Raw genomic sequence first — 20956 nt, 5'->3', positions numbered from 1 at the left:
ACTGCTAGTGTCCCCGACAGGCGGGCCATGGGAGGACAAGGGCGTGCGGCGAGCCCATCCGTGCGATGTCCGTTTGACCCCAAACTCGACGCAAGTTTGGGCCGGGGATGGATCGAAAACGGACGGAACCCGGATATTTGTCCGTTTAAGGCCACATGTTGGGCCGCGCTATTCGTCCGTTCTATCTCAAACGGACGCACCGAACAAGATGCGGTCGCGCGGTGGAGTTAGCGTAAACGACATGAATGTTTGTCCATCCGGGTAAATATTGGAAAACGGCCTGGTACCGACCACGGGCTGCCTGACTGAAACAAGGCAGTGCGCAACGGCACTTGACAGTGTCACAGACTCACAGTGGCTCCCACCCACACGGAGCCGCCCAAGGTTGCTTGTGCAGAAAGGGCCTCCCCTGCGCACCTCCGTTGCACTTGTGGAATTGCTATGTCGAGACAATGATCACTCGCCACCTGATACCGCCGCACCAAGTGAAAATCACTAGCTAACCTAACAACGCACGCGTCACAGTAAGAATTACCGTAAGAATCATCATGCTTGTGGCACGTGGCACACATAAAAAATATACTTACAGTATAAAATTACCGCAGCCAGGCCTACACCGCTATGGGTCGTGTGACGGTGTGTGCGCGTTTCGCGGTAAGGCAATGTGTTAGTTTTGTGTCAGAGCCAGTGGACAGAGAAAAAAAGTGAACCGGGAGAGGAGCATCATCAACTCGCGTCCAGGGCCGATTAATCAGGTCGTGTTGCTCGGCCCGTTGGGCGTTGAAAGATTCCATGCTCCACCACCCCCACCTACCAGAGTCTAATTTAAGCCTGAGCAGTGGCGATCCCAGAGGAGGGTGGCGTCACGTCGACCCATGAAAACGAAGCCGCAACCACGGTGGAAGGATCAACACCTACCTCCCGCCCGCCTCCGGGAGGTCGTCTTCATCTGAAAAAAGAGAGGAGAGAAACTGCACCTACATGGCTCCAACGCAACTGCACAAGTCCATGTCGCAAACTGACAGCTCCATGTGGGGCTGCCCAAGGCCGAAGGGCACACATCTGGAAAGAGATGGAGCCCGGGGTTAGCCGTGTCGTGTGCCATTTTGACTCCCAAGGAAGAGCAGTACAACATGAAATGGCATAAAGTGTACACCGGCACACTACTGTGAAAGGTGTGGGCGTTCTTCAAGACATGAACGGTTCATGTTCTGACGGTCCGGTCGAAGTTTTCTTTTTTTTTCGGCAATCAAACAGATTTGTAAGAAGGGCAGCTTAACTGCCTATGAGCCTGTTTGAAAGAACTAAAGATACTCCCTCCGTCCGCGAATAAGTGTACATCTAGCTTTTGTCCTAAGTCAAAGTTTTAAAACTTTGACCAACTTTTTAGAAAAAAGTAGCAGCATTTATGGCACCAAGTTAGCATCGTTAGATTCATTTTGAAATGTACTTTCATAATATACCAATTTAATGTCATATATGCCACTACGCTTTTCTGTAAATTTGGTCAAACTTTTAAAACTTTGATCGAAGACAAAAGCTAGATGTACACTTATTCGCGGACGGAGGGAGTAGGTTCCACATAGCTAGTAAGAACCTGATGAGCACTATTGAGGGCTACACTACAAGAAAAAACTGTGGATACATGGAAGATAGTTGAAGAAATTCTTGTTGGTGTAGCTGAAGAAATACTGCTTGGTGGAGCTGGAGATATGTGCAAGATGTTGTCTGGTCAGGTATCATCTGTGGGAAACATGACATCCGGCTTTGCCTTCCTGCAAATTAATCCGGAGAGCTCCAGTTTCAGTCAGAAGAAGAGAAAAGCCCAGCACTGTAAAGGTACCCCAGAAATAGCCCCCTTGCGTTACATAACCGTGCACCAACGTAGGTACCTTTGTATAAGAGGGGTTTGCAACCTTGCACCCGCATGGTAGTAGTTAGCACAAATTGACTATTGAGGATGTCTGCATTTTTTTTCTCCTCTGTGGTCACCAGGGCACCCCTGGCCATTGCCATCGGCACCTCCTACCTTCTTCTTTGTCCCCTCAATGCCGGCAAACAAAGTGCAAGCGGTACATGGTGGTCGCCAGGGTTCTCACGGTTGAGGATGGCGAAGGGTGCATGTGCACAACGAGATTGGATGCCGTCTTTGGAGAATCGATTAACGGGTTCATGCAACTCATTTGGGGAATCCAAGGGTGTGGTGCCCCTTCCCCACATGGGTGGTCGTACGGGCTTCAGATCACCAGTGATAGGCTGCATTGGCTCACCCGCCGATAGTCTCATCGATTCGTACGTGAGGGAGGGGAGCATTGCTACTTCTTGCATCGTCTGCATTGTGGCGGCATGCAAAAAAATATCGACCATATCTTTTGGCCTCAAGACGGCTCGTGATGCTCTGCTGCTTCCGATGGCAAGTGGTGGGGATATGCCCTCTCATGGAACTCACCGCTAGCATCACCCCTTCACTTTGCTGACCAGCGATGATGATGCACTTCGCTTTTGAAGATGGATAGAGTAGTGGTTCCCTTGGGGGGATGGCACTTTGATGATGATGATGATGATGCTTCGAGTGCACCTCCTCTTGTCTAGAGTCTCGTTAGCATCGCCTTTTCCCTTTTTGTTGTCTTGATGACAAAGGGGGAGAAGTGTTCTATTAGGGGCGTTTGCAGTTGGTTTCAGTTGAGTGAGATCTCAAGGCCTCGTTTCTCGTTTGTTTTGGTTGTGTTCATTTGGCTTGAGATACTCTTATTTACTTGCTTTCGCGGTGTGGTCGTGAGCTACCTAGTCTATGTGAGAGACTATCTACTTTATGGAATTTATCTATGCTTATGTTGATATATCTTGTGGAGTATGATCAAGCTTCTATATGTTAGTCTCACGTTTTCTGCTCACCACACTTGCATGTGATCTAGGCACCGTGTTGGGTTTTATTATGTTGATCACATGCCTTGACAATGTGGATCTAGGGGGAGCCTCATATGTGTGTGCTTGATGCATAATCAAGCATTTTTTTCCTTGCACATATATAGGGGGAGCTCCTTTGATCAACTATTGTCGCATGGCTGTTTACTTAAGTTGTATCCTATATGCCATGTCCTAACCATGTTGTCATCAATGCACCAAAAAGGGGGAGATTGAAAGTGCAAGTATCACTTAGATTATATTTTGGTGTGATGACAATGTGGTTAGTGGAACTAATGTTGGTTGCTAAAGTTTATCTCAGGACATTGGTTCCAAGGTGTCCATTGATGGAGGTGTGCGACCCCCCAGTCCAAAAAGATCAAAGGCGTGGTTACCGGCGACTCGAAGGTTTTTCGTTTTGGTTCGATTTGAGTCGTAGGTAAAACCGCACTATCAAGAGGGGTCTTCGTGGAATTAGTGTCGTGTGGGAATGCCTCCAAGACAGATACACCAGCCCTCCTACACCTCCTCAGATATTCCACTTGTTGTGTGCTTTGCCGTGGTGTCCTGTGATGTTTTCATCAGAAATCTTCTGGACACCCCGTGTGCACGGGGTCTCTGACCCCCGTGCGCACGGGGTAGTCAGAATATTTCTGGACACCCCGTGCGCACGGGGCTGACTTGGCCCGTGCGCACGGGGTACCTCGAAACTCACTGGACACCCCGTGCGCACGGGGCTGACTTGGCCCGTGCGCACGGGGTACCTCGCATCTCACTGGACACCCCGTGCGCACGGGGCTGACTTGGCCCGTGCGCACGGGGTCCAACGGGCAGAAATCCCCTCCCGGCCAAGAACACTATAAAAGCCCCCTTCTTCCTCCTCCATCCCCTAACCCTAATGTCTTGTTGAGCTCCTCCATTGCTACACCCCATTTTGCTCACTACTCTCAATCCCTCCACCCAATCTTGTTGAAACTTTGGGGATTGGGAGAGCAAGACCCGATCTACACTTTGACCAAACCAAATCGCATTCCCCGCAACATTCATCCACCATGACTTGTTACTCTTGGAGCTTGGGCTCCTAGGCGGTTAGAGGTTCCTCCGGAAGCTTCCTTGCTTGTGGTGTGCTCCGGAGAAGTTTGTAAAGGTGTGGTGGTCGCCTTCAAGACCAACCCCGAGTGATTCGAGGCTCATCCGTTGGGGGTGACTCGAAGGAGATTACGGTGAGCCTTCGGTGGCGTTCCGCAAGCTTTGGCTCCGGCACCGCTCCAAACGGAGAGTAGCTCTTCCCCAAGGAAGAGTGAACTTCGGGATAAAATCCGCGTCCTCGTCTCACTTGTGGTTAATCCTTTCCCGCACTTTACTTAGCCTTGTATGCTTGTTGGCTTGCTAATTAGTTTGTTGCCTAGCATACTTAGCTTAGAACTTGCTTGTCATATAGGTTGTGTTCACCTAGTTGCATATCTAGTGAACCCTTTTTATCCGCTAAGCCTTAAAATTGACAAGAAAGAGTAAAATTTGTAGTCTCCTATTCACCCCCCCTCTAGTCGACCGTATCGATCCTTTCAATTGGTATCAGAGCCTCGTGCTCTAATATAAGGTTTTACAACCTTAGAGGATATGGCCGATCTAGGGAATGAGGGAGGTGTCGCACCACTTGCGGAGGATGGTCAAAACCTACCCCCCGCCGCGGCCGACGCACTTGTTGCTCCGGCCGTTGCTCCCGTCGCCCCCATTAACCCGGGTGCCCCGTTGACCGCGGCCGATATTCTTTCAATGTTTGCGGACCTCAAAACTTCTATGTTGAAAGAAGTTCGCTCCTCGGTCAAGGAGGAAATTGATGCTCGCTTAAAGCCCTCGACATCCGCCTCAAACTCATTTGATCCAAATGCGGTTCATGATGCGGATGATTCGAGAGAACCTCTTGCATCCCCGGCTCGCACTCAAGTTCCCAAGTACAATGCCGTGGAACCATTTTACTCACCACAACCCTTGCAGCACCCTCGCATTAATCCTGTGGGGCCTCCGCCCCCTTTGAAAGCTAACGCGTTTGCTAAGTGGAAGCTAGATATGGAGTCTCATATTCGCAGTGCATCTACACAACTATGGTGGATTGTGGTCAATGGTTTCAACCCCAAGGATCCCATGAATCTCACTCCAAGAGAAGCAGTTGATGATCAACTCAATGCTACCGCCCACCACATGTTGCGCACCGCGGTGACCGATGACTATAGTGACTCCATTGCTCTCCTCAAGACCGCCAAGGAAATTTGGGATTGCCTTGAGGAGGCCCTCGAAGGTGATGAAGCAATTCGAAGATCTCGGTTGGCTTTGCTCAAGCAAGAAGTCAACCTATTTGTGAGAAATGAGGGTGAGTCCGCGGAAGAGGTATATCGAAGGTTGAAGTCTCTTGTGCTCAATTTGAGAACCTTTGGGTGCACTTGGGCGAATGATGATTTCATTAAGGACAAGTTCATTGATGCTATGGTTCTCACGGAACATACCATGGTGATGATGATACATCAACGCCCGGACTATCAAAAGTTGACCGCGGCACAAGTTGTATCCACCTTCTCAACTCATGTTCTTTTGGAGACCAAGTCCAAGAAGACCTTTGCCATAGCTCAAGCCACCAAGAACTCAAATCTTGCATTGAAGGCCAAGAAAGTAGTTGCCCAACCCTCAAGGGATGAAGAAGTTGTTGAAGAGACTTGTGAGGAAGATGTTGACACCTCATGCCCGGCAAATGACTTTGCGGAAGACTTGGCTCTCTTGGTCAAGAAATATTCCGGGACCATGGCAAACAAAGGGAAGAATCTGCAAGGAAGATCGTTTGGACGAAGAAAATGCTACAATTGTGATAGCCCAAGACATTTTGTGCACGATTGTCCTTATGAGAGACGTGAAGACAAGTCCGAGAAGCTTGTGCTCAAGAAGAAGAAGTTCACCAAGTTTTCCAAGAGGAAAGATGACAAGGCTCTTGTTCATGAGGAGTACATGTCCGGAGATGAAGATGACGGTGATGATGATTATGTGGGCACGGCCGCCATTGCCATGCATGCCACTACCTCCTCCTCCACCACCGGCCTCTTCGACTCTCCCAACGAGGACAAGCCGTTCACTCATCATTGCCTCATGGCCAAAGAGGTAAAAACAAAGTCCAACTCTCAAAAACCCTTCATCCACACTCCCAATGTTTCATGTGAGATAGTGGAGGATGAGTGTGATGATGGTGTGGATAATGATGAGGAATCCTTGATGGCTTTCATGAACACTCTTCATGGTGAAGCTCGTGCTCGTTTTAGTGATCTCCTTAAATCACTCGCCGAACGCGATGATTTTATTGAGAACGTTGAAAACCTCCTCATAGAGGAAAAAGAGAGAGTCGAACTCCTCGAGCACGAGCTATATGAAGAGAGTGTCATGAGAGCATCACTTGAGGAAGCCTTGTCTTCTCATAAAATTGACTTCGTTAAAACCGATGATGCGTTGCAACTTGCTCTTGAGAACAACGATGCCCTTAAAGTAAGGGTTGAAAAGCTTCTAGTTGATCACACGAGACTTGTTGAGGAACATGAGCTCCTTGTGACTAGTTCCAAGGTTGTCAAAGGTGACCTCATTGCCCTCACCGAGTCGTATGCTCAACTTAAAGCTACAACCATTAAGGCTCTTACTTCCGTCCCTCATATTGATTTAAATGATGAATCTTGTACGGCTAACTTTGCTCATGATTGCACCTCTCTCCAAGAGGAGAATAAGAAGTTAAAAGCCCAAATTGAGAAAGGGCTTGTGTCGTGCATTCAAGGGGAGAAAAACCTCAATGACCTCTTGAGCAACCAAAAGGAGTGTGTTGCCAAGGAGGGAATTGGGTTTGACCCCTCTTCTAAGAAGAAGAAGACCAAGAAGAAGAGCAACAAGAAGAAGATCGGTCCTACTTCTCCTCCCCAACAAAAGATAGCATTTGTTCATGAAGGACACAAGGAGAAGGAGAAGGAAAAAGGGAATGTCGGGGATGGCAAGGTCACTAGGGACAAGGCCATTCCCAAAGAGTTTGCCGGCAAGAACAACCCATCTTATGTCCTCATGAGAGGAAATGATGGTCATACCTTTGCTAAATTTGTTGGCACTAACTATGATGATTATGCTTGGACTATTTGGGTTCCTAAGACCCTTATTGCTAACTCTCTAGGACCCATTGCAAAATGGGGACCTAAAATCAAAGCTTGATTCTTGTAGGACTATACCTCCGGTGGAACACAATGGGTGATCGATAGTGGTTGCACCAATCATATGACCGGAGAGAGGGAGATGCTTGTGGAGTTCATTGATTCGGTCAAGGCCACTTCAAACATCTCTTTTGGTGACAATAGCAAGGGCAAGGTATTGGGTTTGGGCAAGGTGGTAATCTCTAGTGATGCATCACTTAAGAATGTCATGCTTGTTCAATCTCTTCACTACAATTTACTTTCTACGATTCAATTGGCTCGTGCCGGTTATGATTCTCATTTCGGTGAATTTCATGTGACCGTCTTTAAGAGAAGCAATCTCAAAGTGGTCTTTGTTGGGCATGTTGAAGACAACCTTTACGTGGTTGATTTCTCAAATGAGAAAACTTATCTTGCAACATGTCTAATGGCCAAGGCCGACGTGGGGTGGCTTTGGCATCGCCGGCTAGCGCACGTTGGCATGAGAAATTTACAAGCTCTCTTAAAGGGGGAGCACATCCTTGGACTAACCAATGTGTCTTTTGCCAAAGATCGTCCTTGTAGTGCGTGCATTGCCGGAAAACTTCATGAAAAAGCTCATAAGGTGTCAACTATCATTACCACTTTGAGGCCTCTCGAGCTCATTCACTTGGATCTCTTTGGGCCTCCATCTTATGATAGTTTGGGAGGGAGGAGGTATTGCCTTGTCATTGTCGATGACTATACAAGATATACATGGGTGTTCTTCCTCAAGACTAAAGATGAAACTCAAGACACCTTCATCAACTTTGCCAAAGAAGCTCAACGTCAACATAATTGTGAGATCAAGGCAATTCGAAGTGACAACGGCACCGAGTTCAAAAATTACACTATGAACGAGTTCTTGAGCGATGAGGGGATCAAGCATCAATATGCCGCGCCATACACTCCCGAACAAAATGGTGTTGCGGAAAGGAAGAACCGGACTCTCATTGAGATGGCAAGGACCATGCTTGACGAGTACAAGTCTCCATACAAGCTTTGGGCCGAAGCCATCAACACCGCGTGCCATGCTACAAACCGGCTTTATCTTCGTAAGCTCAAGAACAAGACTCCCTACGAACTCCTAATCGGGAGAAAGCCTAACGTCAAATACTTTCGAGTATTCGGTTGTAAGTGTTTCATTCTAAATAAGAAATCCCGTTTAGCTAAGTTTGCGCCTAAAACTTATGAGGGCATATTTGTTGGATATGCATCAAACTCGCATGCTTACCGTGTTCTCAACAAATCCACCGGATGTATTGAGGAAACGGTAAATGTGGAGTTTGATGAAGATAATGGTTCCCGTGCGGAGCAAATTGTTCCTAGTGTTGTAGGTGATGAGGCTCCTTCACAAGCTATAAGGACTATGGGGATAGGCCACATTCGTCCACAAGAAACACCCCAAGTCCAAGTAGAAGAAGAAGGAGTAAGAGCCCCTCTTGTGGATTCTCCACAAGGGAAGTCATCACCGCCACCACAAGGTCAAGATGCTATGGAAAATCATGAACCTATCCAAGAACAAGATCAAGTCCCTCATGTTCCCGAGCAAGATCAAGGGCAAGCCCAACCAAATGGCGAAGAACCAATCCGTGAGGCCCAAGGTCAAGCTCTTGATCAAGATCAAGATCAAGATCAATCCCAACCTCAAGTGTCTTCCACATCATCACATCCAAGTGATCAAGAACTAGAGGTTGTGAAGAGAAGGGTGTCTCCAAGGCTAAAGCATTCTCAAGGCCAAGCTTCTTCCACAAGTTCAAAACCAAGTGAAGAAGAGCTTACCCTCAAAGTGCAAAAAGCGGCCGCCAAGTTAAAGCATCTTCAACATCTCACCGACAACATTTATGGAAGCATCAACAAAGGGGTAACTACTCGTAGACGTTTGGCAAACTTTTGTGAACATCACTCGTTTGTCTCTTGTGTTGAGCCCCTTAAGGTTGAAGATGCACTTGACGACCCGGATTGGGTAAATGCCATGCATGAAGAACTCAACAACTTCACCCGCAACAAAGTATGGACTCTTGTGAAGAGACCCAAAGAACATCATAATGTCATTGGAACAAAGTGGATCTTTAAGAACAAACAAGATGAGCATGGACAAGTCACTAGAAACAAGGCAAGGTTAGTGGCACAAGGGTTCACCCAAGTTGAAGGTTTGGACTTCGGTGAAACCTTTGCCCCCGTTGCCCGTCTTGAGTCCATTCGTATCTTGCTTGCATATGCTTCACATCATGATTTCAAATTGTATCAAATGGATGTGAAGAGTGCATTTCTTAATGGTCCTCTTAAGGAGTTGGTGTATGTCAAACAACCTCCCGGTTTCGAAGACCCCGATCACCCCTCTCACGTTTATGAACTCCATAAGGCGCTCTATGGACTTAAACAAGCACCTCGTGCTTGGTATGATCACCTTACGGCGTTCTTAAGCGAGAAGGGGTTCCAGATCGGGTTAATAGATTCCACTCTCTTCACGAAGAGGGTAAAAGGAGAATTGTTTGTGTGCCAAATATATGTTGATGATATTATTTTTGGTTCCACTAACCATGCTATTAACGTTGAGTTTGAGAATCTTATGACCAAGGAATTTGCTATGAGCATGATGGGAGAGTTGAAGTTTTTCCTCGGATTTCAAGTGAAGCAATTGAGAGGAGGAACCTTCATCAACCAAGCACTTTATATTCAAGACATGCTCAAGAGGTTCAAAATGCAAGATGTCAAGCCCATGAAGACGCCCATGCCCACAAATGGCCAACTTAATCTTGATCCCAATGGTAAAGATGTGGATCAAAAGGTATATCGCTCTATGATCGGTTCTTTGCTTTACCTTTGTGCATCTAGGCCGGATATTATGTTGAGTGTGTGTATGTGTGCAAGATTTCAATCCGCTCCCAAGGAGAGCCATTTTTCGGCAGTGAAAAGAATCCTTCGATATTTGGTTCATACCCCAAACTTGGGCCTTTGGTACCCCAAAGGAGCAACTTTCAAGCTATTAGGATATTCGGATTCGGATTGGGCCGGAGACAAGGTAGACCGCAAGTCCACTTCCGGGTCTTGTCAATTCCTAGGGAGGTCATTGGTAAGTTGGTCTTCAAAGAAGCAGAATTGTGTGTCCCTTTCAACCGCCGAGGCCGAGTACATTGCTGCAGGAAGTTGTTGTGCACAATTATTATGGATGAGGCAAACTTTGATGGATTATGGTGTCAAATGTGACAAAGTGCCTCTATTTTGTGACAATGAAAGTGCAATCAAGATCGCCGACAATCCAGTGCAACATAGCCGAACCAAACATATCGAGATTCGTCATCACTTCATTCGAGATCATGTGGCCAAGGGAGACATTGATTTATTCCATGTCAACACCGAGAAGCAACTTGCCGACATTTTTACCAAGCCACTTGATGAAGCAAGATTCCGCGAGTTAAGGCATGAGCTGAATATCGTGGATATAAGTAACTTGGATTGAGGTTCTTGCATACACACACATACTCTACTAGTATCTTGTTTTAGATGTAGGCACCTAAGTAGGGGGAGCTAGCTCAACTAATGAGCTATCTTATCCTACTAGTGCATAAATTGATCAAAATCTTTCAAATTAGCCATTTGAAGATGGCATTTGCGCTTCAAAGATGAGTATTGGTCTTGGACCCAAGGTTCATATCTTCGCGGTGCCATACCAAACAAACTCAAACATGGTGGCTTCGGCCACCGCCCTCCGTTGGAGGTTGGATCGTTTTTGTCTTTTGTTTGTGTGGTTCTTCTTGTCCTTGTGTTCGTGTTTCCGTGAGTGTGTGTTTTTCTCGAGTCTCTTCCAGTGCAAGTGCTTCACATACTCCTTTCTAGTAGTGTTGGATTTCTTCTGCGACGTGTTCAGAAGTGAGGCGGGAATGCTCTTTGGGGTCTTGGTAAGAATTTGCATTCAGCCATAACCCAACAAGCTTCTTCCTGTCAAAATCCTCTGGATACCCTGTGCCCACGGCCCTTGTACCGTGCGCACGGGGACCCCGTGCCCACGGCCCTTGTACCGTGCGCACGGGGACCCCGTGCCCACGGCCCTTGTACCGTGCACACGGGGCCTTTAGCCCGTGCACACGGGGTCTACGGTTTCTGGCCCTGAAGAGGTGGGACGTGAGGGGTTTGGGTTCTTTCCCACCCAGTCGCCCCCTCCACGCCCCAGATCGCCTCCAGGCCGCCGCCGTCGCCTCCTTGTCGCCGGTGCTCCTCCGTGCGCCGTGGGACTTCGCTGCTCCGTGGAGATCTTCCGGGATGGGGTCCTCCTCTGGTATCTCCCTCCCCTTGTTCTTCTTTTCCTCCTTTGGATCCGTTTTAGTCTAGGGTTTCCTCCTCTACTAGTCTAGGCCAGTCGTTCCCTTGTGGTAGACCAGGGGCGGATGGGCATTACTGTGGCAGTTCTCCCTGCCGCACTCACTCCCGGATCTCGATCTGGAAGTGGTTGCCGCTGGGCGAACCCCGTGTCCACGGGCCTTGTACCGTGCGCACGGGCCCCCCGTGTCCACGGGCCTTGTACCGTGCGCACGGGACCCCGTGTCCACGGTGGTCAGACCCCCGTGTGCATGGGGTATACAGTGGTGCCAGTCCTCCTTCATCTCTGTCTTCCATTCCTCGCCAGCTTCTCGAGCACTTGTACTTATTTGTGTCTCTCGTGTTTGTTGTGTTTTGTTGCTGTTGTGTTTCAGACTCTGTTGACAAGAGGTCCGAGCTTCGTCGCAAGCGCACCAAGGCAGGTTCCAGGGAATTCTCTTTGGCTCCTCGTCAGCCGTCCGAAGGAAGTGGTCAGGGCTTTGAGATGGGCCGTGTTCGCCGTACCGCCTCCAAGCAGCCAGTGATTGAAGCCTCCGAGGATTCAGAAGAGGAGTATGATTCTCAGGAAGATGCTCACTATGAGAACCCCGCAGATGCAGAGATAGAAGATGAGGATGATTCTGCTGATGATGTTGATGAGGAGGAAGGAGAGGAACATGTGCTCCCAGGAGGTCGGAATGTCAAGAATCTACCTCTCTCTAAGTGGACCAAGCCAGAGCTTTGGGCTTGCAGGCAGGATTTCCCCTATGTGCCAAACACTGATGCAGGGGTTGACCCAAGATTCAAGAATGATTTTCAACACCGGGTGTTCTCTGAGCTGATCATGACCAAGATAAACAAGTTTGCCCCCCACAAGCAAATCAATGTGGAGGCTCTTCGGGACAATGATCATACCTATCCCGGTGTGTATAGTGCTCTTGGGAGGCTTGGCTTGATCCCGTTCGTCGCCTTCCACCATCCGTTCAGTGAAGATCTTGTGATGCAGTTCTTTGCCACCGTATACTTCCACAGTGATGAGGCTCGCACTATGACTTGGATGTCTGGCACATATGAGTGTGAGGCCTCCATGGCCAAGTTCTCTGACATCATTCCGTATCGGTTCTTTGCTGAGGAGCATCCTGAGTATGGCCGTGTTCGTGAGACAGGTAGAGACAAGGATGAGATTGCTTTTGCTTACAAGCCAGACAAGGCCTTCACCACCGGTTCTATCAAACATTTGAAGCCAACCTATGATACTATGCGTCACATTCTTAGGTACACGCTTAATCCTAAGACCGGGGACTCTCACAATCTGAGGAGCTCCATGTTGGATATCTTTGTCTACCTTCATAACAAGAAGAAAGTGGATGTTCTGGACTTCATGTTCTTTGAGATCAGGCAGTGTGTTCAGGAGAACAAGTCATGCATCTATGCTCCGTTCATCCAAGCTTTGATTGAGTCCGTCTGTCCCGCCAGGTACATTGCCAAGTACCGTACCTCCTTTCCGAAGCGTGATTCCAACTGGCTTCCGGCTGCTCCTCCACCATATGTGCCTCCCAAGAAGGGGCGCAACCCCAGGCCTGAGGATCGTGCTACCTACACTGAGGGATGTTCATCCTATGTGCGGATTCCGCGTATTAAAGGGAAGCAAGTTGCTACTGATGCCAGTTTCACCAGAGAGGAGAAGAAGTCTCTTCTGAAGATCGTGAGCAACATGTTCAAAATGTGTCAGTCCATTCAGCGCCGTCAGGTCAAGGAGATCAACAAGGGCAAGCTGGTGAGGCGTCAGGAGAAGGCTGAGCGTGCTGCAGCTGGTGAGGAGGTTGGTCCAGGGTCCGAGGACATCGACAGTGTGGCCACAACTCGTTCTTTTCCCTTGGGGGGATGGCACTTTGATGATGATGATGATGATGCTTCGAGTGCACCTCCTCTTGTCTAGAGTCTCGTTAGCATCGCCTTTTCCCTTTTTGTTGTCTTGATGACAAAGGGGGAGAAGTGTTCTATTAGGGGCGTTTGCAGTTGGTTTCAGTTGAGTGAGATCTCAAGGCCTCGTTTCTCGTTTGTTTTGGTTGTGTTCATTTGGCTTGAGATACTCTTATTTACTTGCTTTCGCGGTGTGGTTGTGAGCTACCTAGTCTATGTGAGAGACTATCTACTTTATGGAATTTATCTATGCTTATGTTGATGTATCTTGTGGAGTATGATCTAGTTTCTATATGTTAGTCTCACGTTTTCTGCTCACCACACTTGCATGGGATCTAGGCACCGTGTTGGGTTTTATTATGTTGATCACATGCCTTGACAATGGGGATCTAGGGGGAGCCTCATATGTGTGTGCTTGAGGCATAATCAAGCATTTTTTTTTGCACATATATAGGGGGAGCTCCTTTGATCAACTATTGTCGCATGGCTGCTTACTTAAGTTGTATCCTATATGCCATGTCCTAACCATGTTGTCATCAATGCACAAAAAAGGGGGAGATTGAAAGTGCAAGTATCACTTAGATTATATTTTGGTGTGATGACAATGTGGTTAGTGGAACTAATGTTGGTTGCTAAAGTTTATCTCAGGACGTTGGTTCTAAGGTGTCCATTGATGGAGGTGTGCGACCCCCCAGTCCAAAAAGATCAAAGGCGTGGTTACCGGCGACTCGAAGGTTTTTCGTTTTGGTTCAATTTGAGTCGTAGGTAAAACCGCACTATCAAGAGGGGCCTTCGTGGAATTAGTGTCGTGTGGGAATGCCTCCAAGACAGATACACCAGCCCTCCTACACCTCCTCAGATATTCCACTTGCTGTGTGCTTTGCCGTGGTGTCCTGTGATGTTTTCATCAGAAATCTTCTGGACACCCCGTGTGCACGGGGTCTCTGACCCCCATGCGCACGGGGTAGTTAGAATATTTCTGGACACCCCGTGCGCACGGGGCTGACTTGGCCCGTGCGCATGGGGTACCTCGAAACTCACTGGACACCCTGTGCGCACGGGGCTGACTTGGCCCGTGCGCACGGGGTACCTCGCATCTCACTGGACACCCCGTGCGCACGGGGCTGACTTGGCCCGTGCGCACGGGGTACCTCGCATCTCACTGGACACCCCGTGCGCACGGGGCTGACTTGGCCCGTGCGCACGGGGTCCAACGGGCAGAAATCCCCCCTGGCCAAGAACACTATAAAAGCCCCCTTCTTCCTCCTCCATCCCTCAACCCTAATGTCTTGTTGAGCTCCTCCATTGCTACACCCCATTTTGCTCACTACTCTCAATCCCTCCACCCAATCTTGTTGAAACTTTGGGGATTGGGAGAGCAAGACCCGATCTACACTTTGACCAAACCAAATCGCATTCCCCGCAACATTCATCCACCATGACTTGTTACTCTTGGAGCTTGGGCTCCTAGGCGGTTAGAGGTTCCTCCGGAAGCTTCCTTGCTTGTGGTGTGCTCCGGAGAAGTTTGTAAAGGTGTGGTGGTCGCCTTCAAGACCAACCCCGAGTGATTCGAGGCTCATCCGTTGGGGTGACTCGAAGGAGGTCACGGTGAGCCTTCGGTGGCGTTCCGCAAGCTTTGGCTCCGGCACCGCTCCAAACGGAGAGTAGCTCTTCCCCAAGGAAGAGTGAACTTCGGGATAAAATCCGCGTCCTCGTCTCACTTGTGGTTAATCCTTTCCCACACTTTACTTAGCCTTGTATGCTTGTTGGCTTGCTAATTAGTTTGTTGCCTAGCATACTTAGCTTAGAGCTTGCTTGTCATATAGGTTGTGTTCACCTAGTTGCATATCTAGTGAACCCTTTTTATCCGCTAAGCCTTAAAATTGACAAGAAAGAGTAAAATTTGTAGTCTCCTATTCACCCCCCCTCCTAGTCGACCGTATCGATCCTTTCAATCACATGTAATCTGGTCTCATGTTGAGGGTGTTGTCTTTGTGTCAATGTTCTGGATGCTGAATGAAAATCCTTGTCCTGCCGTTTACATGTTGGATTTACGTGGAGCAGCCGTCTGATTTGTCCGGAAGAGAGTAGAATCCGCGCGAGGGGGTACCTTTATGTTTTACTCCCTTCGTCCCATAATATAGGAGCGCTTTTTACACTAGTGTAGTGTAAAAATGCTCTTATATTATAGGAAAATGTTTGGGGCCGGCGGACCGGCCGACGCGTCCCGAGTCAGCGCGTTGTGCTCTCGCACACAGCCACAACGCATCGCACGTGGCCCGTTTGCCGCCCACGACTTTTCTTACTTATCCCTTCCTTCTCCCCGACCACACACATCTCTCTCTCTCCCATCTCGTCTCTTCCTTTCACTGCACTGCACCGCTGCTCTCTCTCTCTCCCATCTCGTCTCTTCCTTTCTCTGCACTGCACCGCTGCTCTCTCTCTCCCATCTCTTATTTCCTTTCTCTGCGCTGCGCCGCTGCTCTAGCCACTCCCCGTCCGCAAGCAGCGTCGTGCCCTGCGATGAAGACGAGAGCAAGCCGGAGTTGCAACCATGGCGACGGGGGAGCTGCGATGGCAGCGCCCGGTGCTACAACCATGACGGTATAAGCTACATCCGGCTTGCGCGGGGAGCTGCAACTGTGACGGCCGGGAGCTGCAACCATGACAGTGGGGGAGGTACGACGGCGGCGCCCGGTACTACAGCCATGACGGCAGAAGCTACATCCGGCTGCGCGGGGAGCTGCAATCGCGCGGCCAGGAGCTGCAACCCTGGCGGGGGGGGGGGGCAGGGGAGCTGTGACAGTCGTGCCCCCGTGCTACAACCGTCGCAGAAGCTTCATCTGGCGACTGCAGAAGCTACGACCGGCTCTATAGGAGATGCAACCGACGAGTCGACTCTCGGCCGTCGCAACAATCCCGTCGCTGGTTCCAGCTTTTGGTTCCCACGGTTCCAGCATCTGCTCTCGCCGCAGTCGCAGAATCACGTATCCGCCGTCTCCAGCACTGGTGGCTGCCGGTGGAGGAGCTGCAACCGGCAATCGCAGAGCTGCATCCACGCGCGGAAAAAGCTGCAAGGGCATACAACGACTGCGGGCGCGAGCGGTGACTTGGGCAACAAGGGTGACCATGGTGAGCACGACGCGCTGTTTTTTGCTACAACGGTTACCGCGGCTAGCTAGAACCGTGCACACGGGATGTTGCAAGCGGTGACCACCACAAGCACGGTGTGCTGGAGACCTGCAATGGCGACGGCGGCGACACTTGAGAGCTGCAATGGCGACGGTGGGCGACCCATGGGAGCTGCAACGGCGACGACCAGGAACCGCGCCGGTGGATGCTGCAACGGCGACCAAACCGACGGCAATTTCTTGCACCGAGAGGTGGGTGAGCGAACGGCGATGAGAGGCGGCGAGCTGATGGTGCGGCGGTGCTTCGAGGCGGTGAGCCGGTGGTCTCCATGGCAGCGACGTTTTGGCCGTGCTCGGTGCAGTGGTGGCGGGCGCCGAACCAGGATTCTGTTTTTTATGCGGGTGTGTACACGAATAGGGATGAATCGGAGGGTGTTGCCTTTTCAATCCTAGGGCTGGTAGCAGACCGGCCGAAAGTTTCGACCGGCGCACCGGCGCCTAATAGTTGCCTATATTATAGGATGAAGAGAGTAGTATCACCCTTTTTGGACTAGCAAGTGAGTGAAATTACATAGGAAGGTCCTTTCTGCGAAATGCGGCGAACAAGTACTCAACCGATTCTGCATGCCACGACCAATGAGCTAATCGGACATCACGAAGGCCAACAAGTGCCGCGAGACAAACGAACAAAATATTTAAACATTGCTCGGGAATGTGGGTGCACGTATAAATAGTCTCCATTGCAACAACCGATGATACATTCTCAAAAAATAAAAACACGGACGCAGGTCCGTTTATTTTCTTCCTTTTTTCAGATCACGGGAGAGAAGTCTATGCACTAGCGGGCACACGTCGGCATCACTCGCTCCCTCCTTCCATCTCTAGCCCGCGTAGCTTCCCGCAGTTTGACCAGCTCCAAGCCAAGCAGCCAAGCAGAAGAGAGGAGAGAAGCCGGCACAAGCGAGGCCACCATACGCAAACTGGATCATAAACTAGCGGCCGGCGGAGGAGACCAATAAGCAGAGCGAGCGGCGAAGAGCCCGCGGAGCGGGCCGGCGGGAGGGAGGGCGATGGACATGAAGCGGGCGCGGAGCCCCCGGGCTCCGGCCGACGGCGGCGACGACGACAAGCGGAGGGCTGCCAGCGCCAAGTGGGGCGGCGCCGTCCGGCCCAAGATGGTGCTGGTCGGGTTCCTCATCACCCTGGCCCTCCTCGCCTTCACCTTCGGCGGCCGCTCGGCGCCCCTCCCCTCCACCCCCTCCTCGCCGACCTCCGTTCCCAAGGCCGGCGGCGCAACGCCGAAAAGTAAGCCTCCTTTCCCCCGTCCGAATTGCAGAGATCACGTCCCACGTAAGGGCCGAAAAGCCCGATCGTTGACCGCCAGTACGCATAGGAATTCTTGGTCGGGGTTGGTTCGGTTGGCCTATGAACACGCCGCCGTTGTCGTAAGCAAATCCGCGTCTTTATTCTCTCCGCCATTCACACCATTCAGCAAAGTAGAAATTGCCTTTTTGCTGGAGGTACGAGGATGCCATCTTTTGTACAATTATTAGGGAGTACTCCTACTCCTTAATACACTGGCATTACTGCCCACCGCATGCATATGCTAGTATGAATTTTGCGCAAGAACCGCAGATCTGGCCGGATTTTTGCTCGGATCACTAGCGATCTCGCGGATCAGATCATCAGATCGCGCTAGCTAGCTAGCTAGCAGAAGCAGGGCGACTGAATAGTCAGCTCTCCCTCTGGTTCTGGTGCTGTGGCGACAGTGCTGCCTGGTGCCATGGCGCTGTGACGCTGGCGCATCCTTTTGCGGATCTTGTCCTACCTCATCAATCTTTTCCCAAAGGGATGTGGCTTGTGCCGTAATGTCGGTGGATTGCCCTTGCAAAGGGTGTTCCAAAATGTCCACACCTTTTTACTTGATGAGTGGTCCCTGACTTTGTGAGACTAGTAGTACTGTTATTCTTCAAGTACTCCCATCTGTCCGGTGAGGCTTCGTAAAGGTAATTTGTTAAACTAGAGAGGGCCAAAAGTGAGGAGCCCAACTCCAACATGAGTAGTTTCCAAATCTTCGCTTGTTCATTGTCAGATAAAACAGCCTTGCTAAATCAGTCCCCAATTTTATTGCTGCTCTTGAGAAAGAAGTGCCAGAAAGTTAGATCAGGTTTATGTTGAATCCTGTGTGCAACACATTTTTGTTGAACTGACGGATCATAATCATTCTTCCTCTGCAAATGCCTTCAGGATATGTGATTCTAACCATTCAGTTAACTTCTTTTTGCAGAAACCGTAATCCCTTCGAAGAACGTAACCGCGCCAGCCACAACTCCGTCGCAGGACAAGCTTCTCGGCGGGCTACTCTCGGCGGCGTTCGAGGAATCGTCGTGCCAGAGCCGATACAAGTCGTCCCTGTACCGGAAGCCGTCGCCGTTCCCGCTCTCCCCCTACCTCGTGAAGAAGCTGCGCAAGTACGAGGCGTACCACAAGAAGTGCGGCCCGGGCACGCAGCGCTACCGGACGGCCGTCGAGCAGCTCCAGGCGGGGCGCAACGCCGACAGCTCCGAGTGCAAGTACGTGGTGTGGTTCCCCTGCAACGGCCTCGGCAACCGCATGCTCACCATCGCCTCCACCTTCCTCTACGCGCTGCTCTCCGGCCGGGTCATGCTCGTCAACGTGCCGCGCGAGCAGGAGGGCCTCTTCTGCGAGCCCTTCCCGGGCACCTCCTGGGTGCTCCCCGGCGGGTTCCCTGAGGGGAACCCGATGAAGCTCAACGTCGGCGCGCCCGAGAGCTACGTCAACATGCTCAAGAACGGCGTGATCCGGCATGACACGCCGGCGGCGTCGCTGCCGGCGCACGTCTACCTCCACGTCGAGCAGACCCGGCTGCGGCTGTCGGACAACATCTTCTGCGACGACGACCAGAGGCTGCTCCGCAAGTTCAGCTGGATGATCCTCAAGTCCGACAGCTACTTCGCGCCGGCGCTGTTCCTCACGCCCATGTACGAGAAGGAGCTGGCGCGGATGTTCCCGCAGAGGGAGGCCGTGTTCCACCACCTCGGCCGCTACCTCTTCCACCCGACGGACCGGGTGTGGGGGATCGTGCGGCGCTACTACGAGGCGTACCTCGCCCGGGTGGACGAGAAGATCGGCTTCCAGATCAGGATCTTCCCGGAGAAGCCCGTCAAGTTCGAGAACATGTACGACCAGCTCACCCGGTGCATCAGGGAGCAGCGCCTTCTGCCGGAGCTCGGCGACCCGGCGTCCCCGGCGATGAACGCGACCGGCCACGACGGGAAGGTGAAGGCCGTGCTGATCGCGTCGCTCTACTCGGGCTACTACGACAAGATCCGGGGCCTCTACTACGAGAGCCCGACCAAGACGGGGGAGATCGTGGCGGTGTACCAGCCGAGCCACGAGGAGAAGCAGGAGTACGCGTCCAACGAGCACAACCAGAAGGCGCTGGCCGAGATCTACCTCCTCAGCTACTGCGACAAGATCGCCATGAGCGCCTGGTCCACCTTCGGGTACGTCGCCTACGGCTTCGCCGGCGTCAAGCCGTGGATCCTGCTCCGCCCGGACTGGAACAAGGAGGTGTCCGACGTCGCGTGCGTCCGGTCCACGTCCGTCGAGCCGTGCCTGCACTCGCCGCCGATACTCGGGTGCCGGGCAAAGAAGGAGGTGGACGTGGCCCGCGTCAAGCCGTACGTCCGGCACTGCGAGGACGTCGGGTTCGGCCTCAAGCTGTTCGATAGCTAAACATGACATGGAGCTAGGATCGTCTTCGGTTCAGTTCTACGTTCCGAAAACAGCATAAGTAAGGTTTTTCAATTCTTCTTCTTCCCCCTGTGGATTAATTAGGTGTTTGGGGGATGCCCTCTTGCATTCGTTTCGTACTGTATTCAAATTCGTTCTTTGTACGACATGTCGCGTACGTACACGCGTATACACATTACACAGATCACTATTTGAGCTCCGGCTATACACCTACACATATCATTTTCTTTACCGACATATTCAAAAAAAAAATCTGACACTAGATTTTTAACATTCTCGAATGAGCGCCCTCATGCACAACGGATCCCATGCACAAGTCCTAAAGCGTTTAGCACCACACACACCTCTGAGCAAACTATGAGCTGATGACACTACAATGACGATGGCAATCTGAGTGAACTCATTTAGGATGGCAAGTTCTGTGTTTTAGAGCTTAGCAATTTTTAGCTTTTATCATTGATGTAGCATGGCATTTCCCTTTAGTCAGCATGGCAAATCTAGAGAATGACAATATTCTTCTTTTATGCTGGCAATTCTCCATGTTGTAATCATTGTAAATACATGAAATGCATGGCAGATTTCTGACAATCTTTCTATGCATCATGGCAATTTTTACTTTATAACATGACAAATTTTTATGCAGCAACATGGCAAATTTATCTGTTTTGGCATGACAATTCTGGAGCATTCGATGGGAGT

At 50.6% G+C, this 20956-nt stretch overlaps 1 protein-coding gene across 1 annotated transcript; it reads left to right on the top strand.

Moving 5' to 3' along the window:
* The first annotated feature begins 17303 nt into the window (after positions 1-17303).
* LOC123145608 (probable fucosyltransferase 7) lies at positions 17304-20488 on the top strand. The gene is made up of 2 exons (XM_044565074.1): positions 17304-17785; positions 18768-20488. The coding sequence occupies exons 1-2, from the start codon at positions 17551-17553 to the stop codon at positions 20237-20239; spliced, it is 1707 nt and encodes a 568-aa protein (XP_044421009.1). The 5' UTR covers positions 17304-17550; the 3' UTR covers positions 20240-20488.
* Positions 20489-20956: the final 468 nt, after the last annotated feature.

Source organism: Triticum aestivum, chromosome 6D, assembly GCF_018294505.1.
Source record: "Triticum aestivum cultivar Chinese Spring chromosome 6D, IWGSC CS RefSeq v2.1, whole genome shotgun sequence".
NCBI classification, from domain to species: domain Eukaryota; kingdom Viridiplantae; phylum Streptophyta; class Magnoliopsida; order Poales; family Poaceae; genus Triticum; species Triticum aestivum.
Note: the sequence above shows the minus strand (reverse complement) of the source record. Positions and strands in the feature narration are given on the sequence as shown.

Coding starts and splice junctions, on each gene's coding strand:
- LOC123145608 (XM_044565074.1), top strand. CDS start 17,551: ATGGACATGAAGCGGGCGCGGAGCCCCCGGGCTCCGGCCGACGGCGGC. Junction 17,786..18,767: donor CGGCGGCGCAACGCCGAAAA/GTAAGCCTCCTT, acceptor TTCTTTTTGCAG/AAACCGTAATCCCTTCGAAG.